Raw genomic sequence first — 23,094 nt, forward strand, 5'->3', positions numbered from 1 at the left:
TCACTCTGTAGTTTACCACTTCAGTATTACCATCACACAGGATGACTATAGTTTTTGCATTTTACTCTCATCTGGGATGCAGTGCCATGCTCGAGAAATGAAAAATACCTGCATGCAGCAGTATTTGGAGGGATTAGTGGATCCTCAGATTTACAGATACAGCAGGCCAGTCAATTGTTCAGTTGTATAATACATCTACGATGCTAACATACACCCATTTCTAATGGGTGAAGCCTTGGCCTGGAGGAGAGGTCATCAGGTGGTCCCCAACCTTCTCTGGGTGTTTCGACCCTTAACCACAACACCCTCCAGTTGGCGGGTCAGCAGTGATTTGCCAGGTATCTGCCCTTCTCCTCCCGGCTTCCAGCTTGTGTCCTCTCTCTTGTGCCAGAGCCAACAGGAGGCTCTCTCTGACGCTTCTCCCAGCCTACAAACGGCTGCTTTCCTCAAGTGGCCTCTCAGTCCAACCTTGGTCACTAGATTCCACACAGATTGAGCTGGGAATCCTCGACATCCAACTTCCACCGTCATCAGCCATGTTGTCCACCCCTTATCCCGGCAGTCTTGGACAAGTTGCTAGTATTTGGCTTTTTTCCTCTCTCACTTGAATATAACACATATAATCTATAAAAGTTTAAAGAGTCTTTGATTTGATCAAACAGTCAGGTAGTGTAAACGATGTTAGTAGAAAGTGCAGGTATTGTACTTTGAAAAGATTCATAAATCAAAGCTTCAGCATTTCTGGAATGAAATTAGCAAACTAGGTCCTCATAGATGGAAGAAGGTCCCACAGAGGCCACAGGGCCTGACGGTAGGCAGGTTAGTGTGTCAACAGATGTTATAAATAAACGTGGAAAGGATTTCAAAGGTCTTTTATAAACACCAGTGTCTGAAGTTTAAGGGAAATAATTCAAGCTATTTTAATTCTATTTAATTAAATAAAATATAATCTCAAGTGTGTTTGCTTAATCACACATCCTGTGAAGTTTGAAAAGCCCTTTTCTCTGTTAAATAAACATTAATCATCAAACTGTGTCCTTTGATTTTTCCAACAAAACGTTATATATAAATACACTTATCTACATTTTGTCAAGCTGATATCTCACATAAAAGTGAAACGTGCGGCAGAGTGCAAATAAAGAGCAATTTTGAATTAAAGGACCAGTGCACAAAGGAAACAGAACAGTTCAAAATATTTATTTGAAGTACAAATATGATGATACCAAGGGAGGTCAAGGGACAAATACATTCGTTCCAGCATGTTACATGAGTTGCCAAAACAAGAGGCACAAAGCCAGTGAGCGTACGGTGAAGCTGTCTGCCGCTGGAGCCGAGTTTCTCCCTGTGGGAGCAGACAAACAGAGCATTTATCATCTCCATAAAAACACAACATAAAAATCATATTGGTTAGTGAAAACAAGTATTACCATAATAAAAGTATATGCACTCACAAAGTCTTCCTGGGATAAAATAGCTGTAATGGCCTCATTATGAAGGAGGCTGTTAAAAGGACATTTTATCACCATCATTTTTTATCAAGACACACCTCTCTGCTCCAGCAGGACGTCTCCTTCATAGCGAGCAAGTCCGACAGCGTGCCTCTGCTCGGAGTCCAGCTCTGCCCACTGCTCCTCGGTGACCGCCCACGCCTGCTCCGCGCTCAGCCACGACATCTGAACTGCACTGAACACCACCTGTCAGTCACACACCCAACATAAATACTGACTAACTGCTACAGCACACCTTGTCATATGAGAGGACGCACTCTGCATGTATTTTGTCGCCCTGACATATATTTTTAATTTTCTTATGATTATTGAACAGATGTACCATAAAATATACCATACTATGGTTTCTTTACATTGGTATGACATATAGCCATTCAGACAGTATATATGTATTTGTATAAACTGTATCACTCTGAGGAAGGACACATGCATCTATTTATGGACGAGATGCTTGTGCCTGTGACAGTGTGAGCTGTAAATATTAATTGCGTCCTCCGTAGCCGAGCTGTATTGTTTGCTAGCTCAGTGGTGCTAAGTGAACTAGCAGTAGATACACGCTTCCTTCTGCGCGGTGATATTATTGGCAGGTGTGGTTTGACAGAAAGAAAATAGTTCCTACATCAAACTGCTCACAACATAGTCTGTGGATTATCTTGAGTAATCGGTCATGATTTCTGGAAAGAGGCGTCACTGTTTAGGTTTTCAAATGTTTTTGGTGCTGCTGCCTCCATTACATTTGAGGGAAGGCAGACATCTCCATATTTCCAACACTCTGCAACTCACACCATAACAATCTAGATTGATAAATAGCACTACAGGTAAAGGAGAAATATAAATGTGTGTGCCATTTCATGACAAAGACAATTTATTTTCTTAAATGTCCTAAAAAATTAACAAAATTTCTAAAACATGTCTGACAAAAAAAAGTATCTAAAAAGTATATATATATATATATATATATATATATATATATACATTTGTATATACATATATAGCACTTATTGTGAGGAAAAATATATAAAATTTGGTTGCCTCATCTACAAATTCCCTGTTTGAAAAAGAAAACTGTCATTTTCAGAAAACCACAAAGTTGATGAAAGCAGCTAATTTTACGATTAAAAAAAATGAAATAAAACATCTGTTCACAATTGCTACATCTTTTTTCACAGCAAAAAAAATTTGACATGTCATGCTAAAAACAAAGCCCAGGTTTTAATTATAACATCTACAATGGCTCTGTTCTGTTCAAGTGTCCCAGTGAGTCATGACAGTGTGACAGTCAGCCAGCATGCACAGTACCAGAACCCTGAAACTGAGGCAGCTAATTGGAATTCAACTGACATTAATGTCATTATATGTCACACCTGTGCCTTTTCTACTGTATCATGTCAGATTGCTGTTCATGAAGAAGGCCTAATGATGACTTTCTTTTACATCTAATGAGACTATAATTGTCGTAGAAGTGAAAGTAATATAACTCAAATTCAAACAAATTCGCCACATTTGTCATTGGTGCTGCAGTGCCTGTCCCATTGACTCCAATAGAACTGACACTAAAGTCTGACTTCTCGAACACTGTCACTGTTCCTTCTTTTATTCTTTCCTTGGTAGCTGACAGGAAGTAAACAGGGACAGAAGCTGTTGCCCTAGCAACAGAATAGCACTGAAACAGTCCATAGTTGTACCCCTAGGAAATACAATGAGATTATTTTTCTACGGATGTACCTCTGAGGCTAAACATTGTTCTTTAGGTTAGCACTAAAGATATGGGTGAAACTCACTGCCATCTTTTTTGGTGACATCAGTGCGATGGCTTCAGGGGTGATTCCCTCCACTTGTTCTTGTACCAGAGCTGACAGCACCATGTCCTCCAGGCCCACTGGACAGAGACACAAACACTGTTGAGTCAGATAATTAATGTTCCCTATATCAGTATAAAGGTAGTAAGTATAAGGCATGAAGTATAAAGGTTTTATGCCCTCAAGGGTGTTTTTAATTGTACCTATCCATCCAAGACCTGCCGTTTCCTCCTCCCACCCTACTCACTCTTTGGAAAAAAGTGATCACAAAAAGTTTATACCCCCGGGGATGTTATGTTCTACTGTACCTGCCAGTGTCCCAATTTCAGTGAAAACTTCTGGTCCCCAAGCACTGACTTGACCAAAGGCCTCAGGTCTGGACAAAAGGCCTGTCAACGCCTCCATCTGCTGCTCCGTGCATGGAAGGGATGTCTCCCGCAGGAACAGGACAGCCATACTGCAGTGTGAGGAAAAAGATTTAGGACCTTATCCTCCTCCAGGAGTATGCAGTATGTTTTATGAGGGTTGTGCTGCTAGGAAATGTGCACCAGCCTCCTGTTAGTTAGCATCTGTTAGCAGGTGGATGTGAAATCAAGTATTTACTCTCTGAAACCTAAAGCAAGTAATTCTGTTAAGGCTCTGTTTTCACTGCTGCTAAGTACTGTTATGTCAGCATATAATGTAAGTACTACCTTGTATACAAATTAGCAATATTTGTCAAACCATTTGGACTGTATATGTCCATCTTTGTGGATGCTTGTCTTTGTTTTGATGTCATTTACCTGTATTCTATATATGTCAAAATTATTTTGATGGCGATGGAGGAAGTTTATACGTTAGGTTTTTGACTGACCTGAGGTTGTAGGGGTTCAGTTTTTTCATCTCTGAGGGATACAGACCACACATCAGATGGCCAAAGGTTGCCAGATCAACAGCTGATAACTGCTCCACTTTCAGTTTGCGTTTCCGCATCACTCCTAAAATTACTGCTCTCATCTGGGAAAAAAATAAATAAATAATTGAGACATTAAAGGAACACTCCATCCACAAGATGATCAGATGTATATTAATTATTCGCCCTGTGTTATGGTGAATTTGTGAAGAAAACTTGTTTTTTCTCTCAGGCCTCCACGGTGAAGGAAGAATCCAAAAATGGAGAAAACTCTTGATGAATTAAAGTCATTGGGGACCGTGTTTAACAACAGCAAAACTGAACCAAAACATCTCTTTACAAACACTCACAAAACTTGTGCAGTATAATGCATGTCTAATTTATCCAGTCATATGCTCAGTACTTTGCAAACACATGCATTTTCACTAAAACCTTAATATCAAAAATACTTCTGCATATGAGTAATGCACCTGGGAAAGCGCGTGCCTTTAAACTCTGCTCATACACTCCACTGAGCAGACTTCAAACGCAGGCGCTTACCAAGGCATGCTACTTGTCCGTGGGTAAGACTGTTGATGCAGAAGTCTTTTAAATAGTAAGGTTTTAGAGAAAATGCATGTGGTTGGGAAGTACTGAGTGTACGACTGGATAAATGAGATTTGCATCGGACTTTGACTTGGACCTCTTTTACTTTAATTCATCAAGTGTTTTCTCTGTTTTGGGATTTTTCGTTCGCTGTGGAGGTATGCCAGAAAAACAAGGTTTTCTTCACAACTTCAAGGTAAGGCAGGGTGAGTAACTGATATACAAATCATCATCTTGTGGTGAAGTATTCCTTTAAACACACACTAATGGGCATGTTTAAAGTCTTCAGGAGGAGATCCTTTCATTTACTTTAAGTCTTACATCAAAATGAAAAATTCAAAACCTTTTTAGGGCTCCAGTCTGTCAGTGTCCCCAGATGTGCCAACACACCCAGATCAGTGAGAGTGGCGTCGTGCAGCTCTCGTTCTCCCATCTCAGTCACCACTGGGCCCAGAGCCAGCACCTGATCTGCTCTCAGCTCTTTCACCGGACTGAAGGACTGGATTGAGTGAAGAATTATGTTGATGTTAAAACACTATACGTTTTACTCAGCTGTCCTTCTCTGTCAGGGTTAGAGAGTATCAGCAAGGATGTGACTGCCTGCCAGGGGCGTAAATATAGACTATATATAAATATAGGGGGGCTTGTAGAGAGAGCATGCTGTCCAACAATGTGTTAGACAGAGAACTGGCCCTTACAAGTGATTCAGATTGCCACCTCAGATATATGCATGTGTTCAAAAAAGAGCTCATATTAAAATAAAAACGGTGACATCTGCTATATACGCCCTCAGAAAGGTGAACCCATCTCCGTCATGGGTTGGACAAAAGTTAGTTGCAATCTTTAACAAAATTATGTTTATTCCACATAAACTATAAAAACTATAAATAAACTATAAAAATATTCAATGAAATGCATCATTTTTTTTTATTTAATTTGGTATTTTTGTCATATACAAATTTGCAATAATGATTGCTGGGTGATATGTATGTTGATACAATACGATGATACAAGATGATACAATATACAGTTGCTAGTTTAGATGCAAAATCAGGCTCAAGGGCCTGTCATAATAGCATGAACTAACTACCATACTCCGCTGCTGCCTGCCACAAAAAAAAAAGAGTAATTCTCAGGCACCACAAATCAATTCTTTTTCTTACATTTTTGGGGATGATGCATTTTTACCAAGAACTGTGCTCTGATGTTTAGATATGCCTGATGGGAACAAGATCCTCACTGGGAGTTGGACAGTACTGCTGCACTACAAGCCAGACTCTGAGTGAGATAATGATCTGAGACAAACTCTAAACTTCCCGTGGCTTTTCACAGTTTTACTGACCTGTCTTAGTTTCACCCACAGTGCCCGGCGCTGCTCTGAGCTCATTGAAGCGTCCTGAGCAAAAACTTCTAAACACTGTTTCAGATCCTCTGGTGACATACGGCTGAGCTGAGTGGAGGTCCAAGCTGAAGGGAACGTCCCTCTGATGTCTGCACAGCTTGGAACTGGCACTGCTCGGAGAGATGCCAGTGAATTCAGCACACTGATATGAATATAAACTAATGCAGCGTTAGACACAGAATCACCATGGCTCTGTGAGTTATAGGAAGCATTTACTGAACCTTTTGCTCGCCTGCTCCGTGCTTTGACAATCCCTCGAATGAGACTCTGAGTTTGCTGTCTCTGGCGATGCTGGTCCATACACTGAGTAACACAGACTCCACCCACCATGCTGTCTTCCCAGCGACTTTGACCCACCAGGACCTGCTCCACCGTGTCTTTATTCAACACTGTCTGCACAGGGGAAACACGTATTATTAGGCTTGTCAGGAAAGTGCAATGAAATCAAATATTTCCTTAGGTAAATGCATCTGGGTGCTTACCAGTGGGATGGAGTTTATCTGCTTTGTTGACAGAGAAAACACCAGCCTGCCCAAATGTTCCACATCCCCAACCTGCCATTTAGATGGCTCCCTGGCAAACAAGCATACACATCTTACCATCATTGCTGCTTTATGTCTTACTGCTTGCATGTTTTGCTTTCAGGCATTTTATGAATTCAGACCACAGCCTATTCTACCACTCTGCACTAACAGGTGTTGAGGCTGTCTTTTTAAAACAACTTATAAATCATTTACTTATACAAGAAGCAGTATCGAGTTGTCCATCACTTTGGTCCAGACTGAAATATCTCAACATCTGTGGGGTGGATTGCCATAAAATCTGACACAGATCTTCATGTTCCCTTCAGGATGAACTTTAATAAAGTTGGTATCTTTTAAATTTTCATCTAGCACCATCATTGGATTGAAATATAAATTTGTCCATCTGGTTTTTGACCAAATGCCTACAAAACTAAACACATTCCCAGCAGCCTCAGCCGGACTTTGAGTTGACCGCTAGTTAGTAAATGTTAGCATGCTTACACACCAAACTGAGACAGTGAACATGGCAAACATTAGCAAGTTAGCACTGTCATTGTGAGCATGTTAGCATACTCGTGTTAGCATTTAGCTCAAAGCTCCACTGTACAGCCTCACAGAGCCGCTACCTGTAGACGCTTAGTGTTGTTAGAGACATGAGTTTAGAGTTTAGAACATTTCCAGGCATTCAAGCACCATGCCCAAATCAACCTTTGTTGTCAGGCACACAGTGCTACACAGGAATGAGCCCTAATAATGGAAATGACTTTAGCACCTACAATTCCCTTGTCTCAAAGTCAGTGGGTTAGTGAACGGTTTAAGATGCCTGAAATAAGGTCTGTCGTTGACACAAGCTGAAGTGATTTTTTCCATTTTGTCCAACCACATAAAATACGTCGGTAAATACCACACTCATGAATTTAGAGGCTGTTATGTATCTCAAAAAAGGCGGTTGCTACCAAGTGGCTAAATGAGACTACAGAACGTCATCATGCCGAGCACAGCTTTACAGCGTCGATGTGGTGGGGACAGTAAGTCATGCGACTGTGGTGTAGTTTGTTTATAGCCTAACATTTGCTTTTTAGCTCTGGGGATTGCATTCACGCTTCAAAAATGATAAAAGCAATGTTCATTTGTGGAGATTCTGTTGCTGAACAAATCATAAGTATCATAAACTTGTTTCCCACATTCTACAGTAATTCAAAATCATGTGGAAAAATCCAGTCTAACCCTAACCCTACATAAATGTAATCCCTGCAGCACTCTGTTAATCCATTATAGACTGGCTGATGATTAAACACAGGAAGAAGCATTTAATTTTTTGATACTGAATCATTACTTTTGTCTGGTCTTTTTGGTTGTATGTGTGTAGCTGAAAAATATAGTTATTGGCATTATTAAGAAATCAAAGTCTTTACATCCTTTTTTTAGGTGTCATAACTATGGTGTGAAGTTTCCTGTTTCTGTTTTATTGAGTTAAATTACTTGTCAAAATATTTTTGAAAGATACATGTCATATAGTTGTTATTAAAATGTTTTAATAATTTTTTACAAATATATACATATATATATATAAAATAACATTTTAAATGCTTTGCAAATTCCCAACTGTTTTTAGTTATATGTGTGCAGCCAATAAATTCCTTTATTAAAATAACTATTTAAATTAAGCTCTCAACATAGTATTGATCCAGGTGTCATATCCAGGACATGTCATGTTTTCTACAGTAAATGTGTTTCTTTTTACCCGAATAGGTCTTTCTGAGTGAGCAGGGCACTAATATCTCTCAGAGCCTCTTTAGGAAGGCAGAAACTTCTCATCTCCTCCAGCCGCAGAGCCAGAGCTCCTCTGTCCACCAGAGCCAAACTGTCCCGGTCCAAGAAAGGCAGTAAAGGCCCCAGGACGTCCAGAGTGGTGCCATCAATCTCCCCATCAGTCTGAGAGGAGCCCTGCAGAGCACCACAGACAGTCAGTGGGCCTGGATTATAGGGATTTCACACTAATATGGATTCACTGGAGTGAAAAGCAGCTGAGCAGGTTATGTTCTGAATCCCTATCTTTATCTGTTTCTCTTGTGTGCTCACTTGAGAAGCCTGAACCAACAAATAGAGTTTGCTCTTTCTGCCCCATTAATGTGATAATACAAATCAAATACATGAGTCACCAACACTGATGCAGGCCCTGATTTAATTTAACCAGAAATAGCAAATCTAAGTTCCAGTGTGCTCTGATGCTCAGGGTTTTTATCATCTTAATCACCCTGAGGTTAATTTATGATTTCTATTTTCACTTAAAGATGTTTCTTAATTACACACAGCAGCTGGTTTCTAGTCACACTTTTCTACATAAAACATACAGCAATGTGTCAACTCCTGATATGCAATAAACACAGCATTTGTATTGGTCATGTTGGTGTTTTACCAGCTCAGTTACGGCTTTCTCTGCCAAATTTGTCTGCTTGTAATGTGGCAGTCTGAGGAACTCAGCAAAGTGTGCCTGAATGTGGCTCAGAATGGCTCTGAAGGAGGCATTAAAGAAGCCCTCTATCATCGTCACACTGGAAAAGACCAGAGCAGAGGTATAAATGTAGTTATCTTTGGATAAACAGAGAAATAATGACCTTTAATAACAAGATACTTACGGTAAAGTTGCAGCAAACCCAGAGCTCAAAGCACTGAGGTCGAATTCCGGTTGTTTCCTCAGTTCGTCTACGATACATTTTCGCTGGTAACACAGCCAAAACACATCTGAACTTGTTAGAATTTGCTACAGAATCACAACAACAAACAAATGAATCATGGCTGCATATCAGAAGGGTTAAGGGTATCAGGAAGGTTTGAGCATGTGTTCCTCACCAGAGCAGGTCTCATGCCTCCAGGCAGCTCACTAACAAACTGGAGCAGCTCTGCAAAATCTGTGTCGTTGCTCCAAAGCCTCAGGAAGTCACAACTCATTCCACCAGCAATATGACCCAGATCCCTACAAGCAAGAGAGAGGTCGTTATTTAAATTGTTTATTGAGTGAGTATCTCACCTGGAAATGACTGCAGGTTCTGAGTCTTTAGTTCAGTTTGCAGGTAAAATTACTTAATGATTGAAATTATAGATCTGAATGCTCTGGAGCAATAAATCCAACTTACCTTACCGTGTTGCTGGTAATGTTTTTAAATTTGTGGATCATTTTGAACAAAAGCTGAGCCTGTAGAGACAAAAAAAAGTGTCAGTCTCAGCATTTTGACTGCATACTTTAAAACAAATGACATTTTAATCAAAGGTGCTAAATTAAATTTTAGTTACTATTTTCCAATATATTTATTTATTTATTTATTTTTACATATCTAAGCCTCTTTTGACAAGTTTGTTTTCTCACTACTCACACTCATACTTTGGTATATTTTGACAAAAGTATGCGAGTATTAAAATATAGTGAACATACTATGAAAAAAATTTGGCTACGCTGTGTGAGAGAAGTTTCAGAGGATGTTTTGATACTTTTGGCACCATTAATATCATTGGCACTGAACATGGATTCATGAGACCCAGTGGTGAAGGCCTTCTTGTTCTTTTCCTTTGATTGGGTGGTGCTGGATTTTCAAATACATTTCTGCAATTGTAAATTTTTATTTTTTAGTAACAGATTTTAGTATTCAAACTGTTGTAACCACAGAATTCTTGTATGTCTAAACAAACATGTACAGTTGTCATGTTTGCACTTGTCACTTTGACGATAGTTTATGATTTGGGATACAACTGTTCAAACATTTGATACCATCTGTGGTAAGAAACCAGAACATCACTACTGTGGCTCAAACATGGATGATGCTTAAAAGATGGGTGAAAAATCACGTTATGGTCAAATTTCTGTGAAAGTTGATACTCCTTATATTTGGCATCCTAGATATCACAGATGATGGATCCTGTTGTCCACTCATATTTTGGATGATCCCTTCACTCTTCCTTTAATGCAAGCATTTGGCCAAAACATTACAGTTTCCCTTTTGTGCCACTCTCAGACCAAGAATGAAGTATGGTCACAAAACATCTCAGAATTGTATAGGTAGATAAAACAGGAGTTGAGCATCAGACCGACTTGCATACTCTTACATAGTTTGTTTAATCCAACTGTGTTATACTTAAGTGTGTAATGAACATTAAAACTTTAAGTTTTCTCAAAAAGCAGTTCACCTCCCTTACACACTGAAAATCCCCAGACTGGATCTGGAATGCAACATCGGTGGTACAACACTGACATGACTGTACCACATATTATATTGTATATGTGTACAGTGGCATCTTTTTTAGGTCAAACCCAAATTCACTCAAAGTGATAACTGTCTGCATGATTGATTTGAGGAACAGCACAGGCATGTTGCTTAAAATTATACATTACACATGACACTCCAATCTCACAAAATATTTCTCAAACCGACTATATAAGGATTTTTTTTAAAAGATTATTTTTTGGGGCTTTTTGCCTTTAATGGACAGGACAGATTGAAATGGGGTGAGAGAGAGAGAGAGAGAGTGGGGGTTGACATGCAGCAAAGGGTTGCAAGCCGGAGTCGAGCCTGCGACTGCTGCAGCAAGGCATCGCCATTGTACATGGGGCGCCAGCACTATCCACTTCGCTACCGACGCCCCTATATAAGGATTTTAATAATATTTCAACACATTTTCCCTCACAACTTGTCAAATATCGTCTTTTAGTCAGTTGCCGTCTGCATCAAACTATGACGCCCTAGGTACACTCCAGCGTCAGTTTTGGACCCTTGTTACATGCATCGTATCTTGTCAAAAATAAACTTCCATTTTCACTAGAAATGTACAGTTCCTGCTCCTTAAATGCATATAGTCTATCCAAAAAAAACTCAGAAGGTAGGAAAAAAACCTTTTAGGTTTACTTTCTTAGGTTTAGGCAACAAAAGTACATGGTAAGATTTAGAAATATACACCATGGTATTGTTTACAATGAGTACATTTGTTACTAACGTAATGTAACGTCAGTAGCATAGCATGCTACACATACTAGCACATGGATTACTGAATGGGCCTTGCAAAATGTCACTCAAATTAACATGTGCCAACCAGAAGAAGACTCCAAATCACACCAAAGAGACACAAAATACGACTATAAAAGGATGTAAAACCACTACAACCACCTGTGTGTCTTGCTCCAGTGTAGGAGATGTGGTGGGGCCCTTTGCATATCAGTGTCTAAGGGCCCATTGTTTCATAATCCACCCATGACTCCACTGACTTTTTGTCTTACACGGGACACAAACAGTGGTCTTCCTAGTGAAGGTCCAGAGTTTGTTTGATTCATCCACCTCCTCTCCCACCTGGCCGATGAGGACTTTGTTACTCTTTATACCTTTATACTACCTTTGTTGCCCTAAGTGTCAAAAAATGCTCTCACCCGTTGTGTCTCATACTGTTTCTAAAAGTGCCTCGGTGCGCTGGTGTCTGATGCTGAGGTCGACTGACCAAGTGTTGGTATTTGATAAGTTGGGAGTTGGACTGAGTTGAATATTTAAATCACACAACTAACACGGGGTATTGAAAAAACTTTAGGGTGATTTAAGTACAATATTTTAGGTTTGGTATTCTGTGCCACAAAAAGGTTTCAGTGCAGCTACCAACTGAAAAGGGCAATCTTTGTTGATTTCACTCAGGTCTTGTTAGGCTGAGAGCAGGAGGTGAAATACACTCTTGGCTGTGACAAAATCCCTTTAAGGTAGCCATTATTAATTTATGCTACACTCCTCCACACCATTGTACTACATCCAAACTAATTAGCTTGATGGCAGCTGATGCGTGTGGAGTATTAATATCCTGAAAGGCTCATGTGAAGCATATCCAATGAGTTGCAGATTAATGGGACCAAAGACCAAAGCTGGTAACATTTTCTTCTTTAGTCAGAGAACTGCAAACCTATTGTTGTCATACCAATGCATTGTTAAACAGCACACAAAGGTAGGTTAAAATAAAATGTGCACCTGCTGTGGCGACCAGCGTATGTCTCTGTACAGGCTGATATTTCTCAGGATTGTTTCCCCATCTAAGGTTTCCGTCAGCTTCCTCAAGGGGATGAATGGTAATAGACAGTTTACCTGCTGAGTGATGTTCTGCAAGTGTAGAGCCTGCTGACACACAACAACAACAAAAACATAGTAAATCTAAACCTTGAAGCTCTTAAAGGGTAAATTTGCCACCTTTTATGTGGATGTCCAGTCAGTGGTGATAGTAAATAAAGTCAATTTAAGTCATAAATTTCTCAGTGTGCTGAGTTCACAGCTGCAAAATCTGTTGTTTTGTCTGCATCCAGAGCAGTCATTTTACATGACAGTGACATAGTTGGATGCAGGAAAAACTACAGGCTGGTTTTCATTCTGGGTAGCTGGGGCCGTGCTCTAGATTCCACTCATAAACATACTTGTTTTCTTCGCTTGTATTGCAAACTAGCTGTATTCAACAGCAAAAATAGCATCCAAAAAGAGAAGTTAATTGTGACGATGTTACTGATGAGGATACATTTTACAGTGTTTTGGCTGACTTCAATATTCAGCCCTATTCATTTGAGCCAGAGTACACGGTTGAAACAATGCAGCGGAGAGAAGCCGAGGCTACGGCTACAAGAGGATATGGATGATGGGGACCCTCCCGAACCTGAGCTGCTGAGAACAAACACCGACTGGTGGTGCTTTTTCTCAAAATGCCCTCAGATGCCAACAGAAACTGAATCATCCTGCTGCAATAAATTTCAGCGGGGGAGTTTTTGTTGGATGCTGTCGCCAACCAGCATGAGCCGCTGAGTGTGAGAGCCTGTGTGAGCTTTACTATGCATTAAAGTTTTACTCCTCACTTGGACAAAGGTGTGCTGGAGAACTTCTTCAGGATCCTAAAGATGAACTGGAAAAAACAACCAGCAGGGCCAAGAGGACAGTTAACAGTTAAGTGAGTATTTTTATCACCTAACAATATTATAGTCTATTTTTATTACCTCTTAGCAAAATGCTGTAATTTAAATTAGGCTTTTATCATGAAGGACTGAAGCAGTCATGCACTGACATGGACAATGTGAAAAATAATTAACGTCTTGGCTCATGCTAGTTTAGACTATGCAGCGTCCATGTTTGCAGAAGTATATGCACAACTTAATAACCTCAGCTACACTATGATTTTGCCAACAAAGTAAAATCTATGGGTTAGCAGGCTAGAAGCTATGGGAGTCAGAAGCTTGGACGCAATGCATCCTGGCAAGAGAACTTGGCTTTCTCAGTCAATATAGCACACACTGAGTATTTTACCATCAACACTGTTTAGATATTAGCATAAAAGGTGGCAAAATTTCCCTGTAAAGGCAACACAAAGCAGGTTTCTGCATGTGAAATGAGCACTTGTTATAATAGAAACTCATAGTGCCCGGATTAGCTGCACTAAAGTAACTCGGTTTTTTGTTTTTACCAAATGTGATATTTTCCCAGAGGTTTTATCTGTAAGAGTAAAAAATTAACCTCTCCACCTCCACTGTGTCAATCAACACATTATGTGAGAACAATGTGAGCCACAGCTAGTTATAAGGAGGGATGAAAAGATGAGAGAAGTGATAAGTGTTGTATTGAAAACAGATAATAGCACCATCACCTCCTGCACTGCATTGTATAGCATGGCTCTATGGCCGGGCTTAAGCTCAGTTAGCAATGTCCTCCAGCACTGGCAGTGAGCAGCTTCACCAATCTCAGGCCACTGGAGGTCTGAGAGCACAGCAGGGGAGAGACCGGCAAGTAACGGCTTCAGTCTGCACAGTTTTTCCATGGTGAGCTGGCAGGGAGAAAGAAGCACAGTGATGAAAGTGCAGTTGGCTGAAATTCAGCAAAAGCTATTTTTGAAAATGTCTACTTACAGTGACGTCCTCTGAAATCTTGGATAACATTTGAAAAGCCTGAGGAAAGTATTGAAAAATTACCAAAAATATACAAGTGTTTTTTGGGTAAAGGTCACATATTTCATCAAAGTGTATCCTCTTGATTTCTCTAGAAATTTTGTAGCTAATTTATTTTATGTACAGTTATTATAAAAATCCACACAGCAGTCAAGGTTAGCTTTTCTTTTTAGTAAAAAGGGGTGATGCTTCATGGTTCAATGCAGCATCTTGGAGGAAAAAACTAATGACATTTCTTTTAATCAAACTTAACTTTTACAGTTAACTACATAATATCTAATACTGCAAAATTGTGGAGAACATTTATTAACTTTGCCCAAGATAAGAATGACAAGAAGTCACATGTGGAAAGAAGAACAATTTCCTGCTGACCTGTGCAGGGGAGTATCTGTGTAATCCTGGATGTGAGAGGATTTCCAGGAGTTGTTGTGAGGAGAGCGACAGCAAGAAGGAAGCTCCTAGCTGAGGCAGAAGACCGCTGAGGGCAGACATCTCTGTGGGAGTGATGTTGCTGACATTCAGGCTCTCAACAGCTGGTATCAACCAGGAGGACAGCTGTCCATGAAACCGTTAAACACAGTTAGTCAGACATTGAGGATGTCAGTGGTTTAAAGCAGATTTTCTGTAGTGGACTAGAGAACAAGTGCTGCTTACCCTGCCGCTGGCACTAATGAACCCCTTGGACATGCACTGAGCCAGCTGTTGCCAGAGAGCCGAGGACACAGCTGAGTCCTGAAGAAATGAACCCAGGTCCACTGGATCCAGGTAACATGTGAGGACTCCTAACCTGCAAAAGGATATTAGCTGCCACTCGTGTTTTAAAAATTTATTTTTCGGCATTTTTGCCTTTATTGTAGAGGAGAGCAGGGTGATTTGAGCCTGTGGGGAAGTTGAGCCACCCCTTGTCTCTAGGCAATCATAGAAAAAACTGGTCATGTGACCACAAATTATTTAAGAGTCATCCAGTTTACTCACCTTGTGATGGAGAGGGACCCATGGAATGAGTGGTGAGAACATGTAAGTTCAAAAAGCTGTTTTTATCATTCAAAGTGATTTTTTTATGTTCAAGGAATAATGATTCTTGTGTTTGAACATTTACAGACATGTTCGAAAAAATCTCACGTGTGTTATTGCTTTAGGGTGTTACAATATAAGGCTGTACTGTCAGCCTGATGTGAGCTTTAAACTGCTAGATGATACAGGTTTGTTTAGATGGCGGAGGTGGTTTAAAACGTCAACATGTTACATCCCAACTCGTCAAATACTGCTGCTTTGTCAGCTGACATACAGGTCAAAATATGACACGCTAGAAACCCGTCTGTGTCTGTTTTGGACGTTCACAGACGGCACGTCAATTGATGCTTGTCACATGCACTGTGTCTTTGCTGTTTTCATAGGAGATTGAGGTCTCTGCTCATGACATGTATATGTACATGTTCCTGTCTGCATCCGTATCTGACGCCGACGTCCACCGACGTATCTTCTTAAGATACTGAACTCTAAAAATGGCTCTAAAAAGCGGTCTGATGCCGACGTCCACTAACAATCCGGTAGTATTAGATGACTTGGGTTGTTGCTTGTTGCCTCAAAAACTGATGCACCTGATGTGTCTCGTACTGCAGAAAAAGGTTTGCCTCTGTGTGTCCGGTGGTATTTGACGACAGTGGCCTACCTATGACTATTACTCAAGTATTGGTTTACCATAATTCTACATTGCATTCTTACATTTGATCACAAAAAAACATGTGACATTTTGAATTTTAGATCAAAAAGCATCGTGCCATGTTTCTTTAAAAAGAAGACAGACAGGGCTTAAACTCCTCTTGTGGATTTGGACATAGCAGTCGGAGAGTACAGAATGGGAAGTCCATATTTCAGGTGACAATGTCGACAAGATGACTTTAAAGCAATACATGTGTTTGACACAACTGGGCGAAGTAAAAAGAACAGGGTATAAGATTTATGCCCATGTGGCTCAACTTATCCTCTCCCTAGGATCAACTTACCCCTCATCAGGGGCAAGATGAGCCAAGAGAGCTCTTTTTTGGAAAGTCGTATTTTGAAAATCATTTATTTCAGATTCAAAGTGATTATTCCAAGAGATGCACCATGTCCTGAAATACTATGTACATATTTTAATTGGAGACATTACTGTCATACCTGCACTTTAAAGATACCTCAAGTAAAAACAGGCTCAGCTCACCCTGCTCTCCCCTATAGCAACATAATAGAGACAGACAGGAAATGAGGAGAGAGAACTGATGTGCTTTTCCATACCTGATACAGCACCACACATCAATACCTAAACAAACTATGACTGAACTTATCAGTATAATTAGTCATGCTCATTGATGCCAAGAAATAATCTCTGGAGTCTTGTCAACAGCAACACATCCAGTACGTCAAGTATGTCCTCAGATGATCAAACTTTTAATGCAGTACCATGGCCAAACACAGAGCAACACAGAGCACAGGACTGATGCTCTGTAAATGGACCATCTCCGTGGAAACATAATGGAGTAAGTGATTATAAAGATAGAAAAACACACATAAAGATCAAGTATGTGGGTCCCACCTCAGTATGTTATCACTAGTCAGATTCTTCCTCTTGCTGAAGAGGGTCCGGAGCACATGGCGCCCCCTTACACCATCCAGGCTGCCGTTGCCTAGCAACTCTGCTAGAGGAGTCAGCTAAAGGAGACAACAGATAAAATGTTGAAGAAGGCTGAAGATTTAACGAGGTGAGGTGATCATCTGGTGTCTGATGATGGTCAAGAGCAATTCTCCAAAATCTCCCATAAGGGTGTAGCTGTGCTGAGACCTGATGACTATGAAGAGCATAGCATACAATTCATTTTTTAAATATATATATATGCTGTGGTCATTGTGACCTGTGTTGAAGTGTTTCTGATTTATTTAGGTTCTCTCTTTTTTTCTCTACATACATTGTGTAAGAGCTCCAATGTATGGCTTTGGATCACGTGTCAAATCAGATAGAGGTTTGTGTTTACGTTTTAGGTTTTGTTCAAACCTTATGTGTATGCTATTTGAGACAAACAAATAAGTTCTGTAAAAATGTAATTTTGAGGATTGTATAGCTTTTTGCCCCTGGGAATGTTTTCAGTCATTTGGGCATAGTAAGCCTTGTATCTTGATTAATCGAAACATGACGACAACATGAAAGGGACTTGTAACTTCACAGACAAAATAACTACATATAAATCCGTTTTTCACACAAATTTTCATGGTTCCTAGGAATATGTCCACATATTTTGGTATCTCAAAAAGGTAACTTTTACTTGTCATACTTGCCATATATCACATTCTGTTTATGTTACAGCCCCTGAACTTTGGTATAACATCAATAAAATACTGTATTTTAGCTGGAAGTATTTAAATGTCCATATGTGCATACTTTAGGTTGCTGCCTGGGGCCTTAATACCCTTTTCCACCATTTTCAAGGGCCAGTTATGATAAATATAACATCTACTTGTTGCTTTTAAATGATTTGGATCTATGACACACTGTTTTGTCTGTGCCCCGCATCAATTTTCATGGCTCTAGGGCTTATTTTACTTAAGATATTGGACCCTAAAAATGGCTTCCTGCCCAAGCAGTTTTTTTAAGGGGTGCAAAAATGGGGACATTTCTCAGGGCAAAAAACTATATAGTCCTCAAAATGCAGCCAAAATATTTTACAGAACTTATATTTGGTGTCAGATAGCATTATAGTAAATGGACTTACACTGATATAGCACCTTTCTAGTCTTTTGACACTCAAAGCACTTTTACACTACATGTCACATTCACACATTGGTGGCAGTGACGACCACACAAGGTCATCTGTGAAAGAGATACAACAGTTTTGTAGAGATTTTTTTAATTAGTGAAAGGGTCTCTAACCTGCTGTGATGTCAGCTGCTGAAAATGACTGACTGGGAGGTAAGGCAGAAGTGGAAGGATGGAACTGAGAAAGTATGGTGGCCACGTAGGGACATCACCCACCACACTCGACTGCAGGAGTCTTTTTACAAAGGCCTTTTTCTGCAGTGACTTCATCCCTGAGCTGTGGTCACGAATGGCTGTCAACCTAAAGAGCAAAACAGAAACTGTTACCATCAGGACATTAAGATATATCAGAACTGTCTCTTGTGTCAGTGACTCACACACTGTCGTTGACTATCAGGGAGGCTGGGAAGCTCATAATGTCAGAGACAGACATGAAGGGAATGAACTGAGACAGGTCCACGAACAGCTCTGGGGTCACTCGGGGGAACTTATGGATGAAAGCAGCGGTCATTGTTTCCATGGCCTGCAACTCTTTTTGAGATGCCTGACAAAGAAAACAAAAGAGCAGCATAGAAACTGATGTGCATTCAATTTGGCCCTCTTTAACTATGCATGGGTTGTGATACGGATTAAAAAAAATAGATACAGCACAACAGAGCGCAACAGATGGATGAGGGATTTTACCTGCACAATTAGCTTAATAAAAACTGTCAATAATGATATACTCAGTGTGTTGTTAGGAGTTGGAGAACACACCTGATCAGTTTCAACTTGTAGCTGGTCCCAACTTTGATGCATATGGGAGAGAAATCTCTTAACAGCATCTTTTTCAGCAGACATCACCAGAGTGCGGATGCTGTCTCTTGGCATCTGGAGGTACTCCTGGTGAGATAAAGTGCATCACCTAAATATAAAGCTCAGTGAGCTGATCTCTCATGAAAGTTAAACTGTGAATGCAGCTGCACAGGCCTGTACCTGCAGCAGAAACCTCAGAGCAGATGAGTTGTCATCCCGTTGAATGAGGTCCCACAGGACAGGCTGATGTGAAAGCAAAAACAAGTCACTCACTCTCTGCTCTGTGTGTGGGTGAATGTGTTTGTGTGCGAGTGTGTCAGTCAGCTATCTTACGCTGAAGCAGCTAAGAAGGTCCTCTTTGAGAGTGGTGTTTTGCTCCCTGCGGAGGAAGACTCCGACAGTGTGAAGGACGCTCATGGAGGCCTCTGGCTGCAGTTCGGCCCAGGAGGTGTTGTCAAGGAGACTGGAGAGGAGGATGGCTTGACCCAAACCTTGTCTCGCCTCTCTCTCCCCCTCTTCCAGACCCGAAGAGAGGCCCACCATGAAGTCCAGGACTCGCAACACGTATCCCAGCATCACTAAAAACCCTTCACGCTCCCCTCCCTCCACCTCACACACACTCAGCTTGTGTAGAGCTTCCACCAGCAGTGGAGCCGGATCCACACACAGCTGCGAAGTGTCAAACTCATAAGGCGCTGGGAGCATGTCAAAAAACCTCTGCAGGAGGCACTTTCTGCCCTCCAGTTCTGCCTGCAGGTCATCACAGATATCAGCAAGCTGGGGTATTGACCTTAACAGCCGATTGTAGAGAGTGGCATTTAGACAAATGTACTCCCTCAATCCATGTGTCTGCCCGCAGAGCTCCAGGAGAGAAAAGTTGGTGAAATGATGCACAGCCCACGTAGTATACTGGCAAGTCTCCTCAGTGGTTTCAACATGGGAGAAGTTGTGTATTTTTGAGCAGTACGCTGCGGCCCAGCTGCCCTCTGGCAAAGACTGGTGTGAGTCAGGGGACTCTCTGCCGCACAGAGCTGAGATCAGGGCGGAGTTGTTGGGAAGGAAGCAGTGTCGGAAAGCCTGGGCACTGAGCAATCTGCTGCCTAACTGGGCCAGACAGTTCTCATCAAGTACCAAACTTTCTACCGTCTCACCTGTCAGCTGCACACACAGGTCATCTATATTCGTCAGGTTAAAAAAATGGTAGTCCTTTGCCCCTGCAGCCTGCAAATGATAAAGACAGAATAAATTAAAATGAAGTAGAAGAAACTTAAATATGATGGTATCCGTGCAGGTCCTTAGTATGCCTTGCCATGCCACAAATACTAAGCAAAAAGTTCTCAAAATACTCAACAGAAATCGACCCATTACCTGATGTGCTCTCTGCAGCCAGAAAGAGGAGTTGGCACACACGGTGTTGTTGAATTCATGTGCAAAGTACTCACTGCAGACATGAACCCAAAGGAAGTCATCCTCAGCAGCAGACAGGTACCAAGCTGCATCAGAGCACGTGGCATGCAGGTCAAGCCCCAGCTGGGCCTCTGCAGGATTAACTGACCCGTTTTCCCCCTCAAACAGTTTACAGTAGAGAAACACAGTGAAGTTGGAAACGCCTGTCAAGCCTGGGATGGTTTCATTACACACAGCCTCCAGGATTTCTATAGAGCTGGAGAACTCCATCTCTCTCTGCTGGTTGTTGCTCTCGCTCGTTCTCCCTGATTGTGGCTGGTTGAGCTGGGAGCGTTGGTCATGAAGGCGTTTTTGTTTGGAGATTGTTTGTGTAGAGGGGCCTGTTTTTGGAGATGAGTGGCCTGATTTTAGTCGTGATCTTAGTTCATCTGCTTCAGTGGAGGGGCAGGACAGGAATGGTAGCAAACTTGGGAGACCCTGGGAGCTAACACCCAAAGCCTGAGTGTTCCACGTCACATTATGTCTTATCCCCCTACATATACGGGGGCAGAACAAAGGTAGAAATGTCAGTCTGCTTTTGCTGCTAATGTACTATCAAATATGCAGACTGCATTGACATATTGAGCCATATTCCTAACATATCTCACCATAAGATCAGTTGTCTCAGGTCACCTTCAGAAAGACAAAAGAAAAGCAAATATTACCAGGAAATCAAAGTGAACAAGTGGTGGAAAAAAGCAACTGGGAGCCCCTGCAGTTCACAACCATGTCTGATGCAACGGTGCAGCTCAGCTAACAATGCCCAAGATATAATGTTACCGACATCAGTGAGAGGATAAAGAGATTAGCTGGGCTAACAAGAGATGCTTTCACCAGCCAGGATGATTATAAAGATTTTAAAGCAGTGTCAGTCACTGTCACTGTCTCTACTGTATCCTACGGGTGAAACCAGGGCCAAATTGATGCAGCTCAGGCTTTTAAAAAGGGTTTTACTCTGTGAATATCACTAAATACAAGCTGAAGAATGCATGATTTACTTCTTTACCTATTATATATACACACTTGTAGTATGCTTGCTATTCACAGGTTTATCCTCTGAAGCAAGGCATCTGAATGTGAGAGTATATCTACATAAAGCAGCATCTGACAGGTGAACTAAAGCTGGAGGATCCTCTTTCTCAATAATCAGATTGTGTGTATGACTGCGTGCAACACTGAATGACACCTGTTTTTCCGTGGGATGAGCCAAGTTTGTAACTCAGCTTATTGTCTAATGTAGTTCTTATCAATTCAAATAGCTTTATTGGCATGAACAAAGATATGTTCTGCCAAAGCATTTCACAAAAAATAAAAAGTAAATAAATAAATACAAATAAAAGTGATCATATTTTCCACGTTACATACATTCATTCAATATCTATACATATTTAATATACATATCTATTATGATTGTGCAAACAGCCCGAGTCGATCTGCTCTACATACTCACCAACTGAGCACCGGCTCCGAGTGTTGGGCTGTGGCACATCCACCAGGCTGCTGACATCATCAAGCAGCGCCATGGTAACTCGTGACACTTTCTTCCTCAGGTTACCGTAGACAGAACTACCCACTCTGTGCAGGAGGCCCCTCCTCAGCCCGTCCAAACTCTGCACCAGAGCTAGATTTTTCTGTGCCATGTGACCACCTCGCTCTCCTCCACCTGAACGCGATAACGCCTGCAGAAGGAAACTCTGCATGGAGTCTGGATCATCCTCTGCGGCCATCGCATCCTCCAGAGACGCATTCCTAGACAACCCATCCTGCCTCATGGCCTCAGGAGGCAAGCTGAATGGCTTTAGACGTCCAAATGCATTCGAGCTCCTACTGTGTTCAGCACCTTCCCCTGCTGGGTGTAAACTGACCACAGGCTTCCAGTTGCGTGTTTCTAGGAAACGCAGCAGCTGCTGAAGCCAACTTACACTGAAGGCGCAGTCACTACGACCCTTTAGAGCACAGATGAAGCCCTGCAGGCCTGCACTAGCCTGACCATAGGTCCCACTGAGCAAAGCCTGAAGTGCAGCTTCAAACACAGCACTCACTGTCCTCCAGTTCTGAGATAAGAAAGTTAAGAGGGGTCTATGGGGCTGACGCTCTGATAGACTGATCAGACTCTGCAGCAGCCCCAGAAGCCAGTCCCAGTGAGGGCTGCCCCTCAGGGACAAAAACCAGTCCTGCACTCTGACGCTGGGTCGGGGTGGCACCCGGCCATTCCACTGGTTCATTGCAGCACTCCCTTCAGACTGGAGAAAGTAATGTAGCACCTTCTCCCAGAGCTGCTCCTCATCTGACTCTGCCGGTGCCTCCTCCAGCTCCGCACCCATCTCTTGGAGGTACATAGAGATGTTGTAGAGGAAGCCAGAGAGACGGTGCCTGTCAATTGGCTTGTTCAATGACGGCAGGTTCTTGCTGGG

The 23,094-nt window shown here is 41.5% G+C and overlaps 1 protein-coding gene across 1 annotated transcript; it reads right to left on the reverse strand.

Annotated features, from left to right (window-relative positions):
• Window positions 1-1,224: 1,224 nt before the first annotated feature.
• LOC126392244 (stereocilin) lies at window positions 1,225-22,452 on the reverse strand. Its single transcript, XM_050047551.1, has 28 exons — window positions 22,131-22,452; window positions 21,289-21,313; window positions 20,603-21,173; window positions 19,568-20,455; window positions 19,415-19,477; window positions 19,196-19,321; window positions 18,817-18,983; window positions 18,554-18,740; window positions 17,225-17,340; window positions 15,304-15,436; window positions 15,022-15,204; window positions 14,611-14,649; window positions 14,352-14,528; window positions 12,704-12,847; window positions 9,848-9,906; window positions 9,564-9,687; window positions 9,350-9,432; window positions 9,130-9,265; window positions 8,455-8,657; window positions 6,669-6,759; window positions 6,408-6,579; window positions 6,127-6,296; window positions 5,128-5,283; window positions 4,161-4,303; window positions 3,616-3,764; window positions 3,290-3,387; window positions 1,547-1,694; window positions 1,225-1,342 (listed from the first exon to the last, which is right to left on the reverse strand). Exons 1-28 carry the CDS (start codon window positions 22,450-22,452, stop codon window positions 1,263-1,265), a joined length of 4,953 nt encoding a protein of 1,650 aa, XP_049903508.1. The 3' UTR covers window positions 1,225-1,262.
• Window positions 22,453-23,094: the final 642 nt, after the last annotated feature.

This window comes from Epinephelus moara, chromosome 1, assembly GCF_006386435.1.
Source record: "Epinephelus moara isolate mb chromosome 1, YSFRI_EMoa_1.0, whole genome shotgun sequence".
Classification (NCBI taxonomy): Eukaryota; Metazoa; Chordata; class Actinopteri; order Perciformes; family Serranidae; genus Epinephelus; species Epinephelus moara.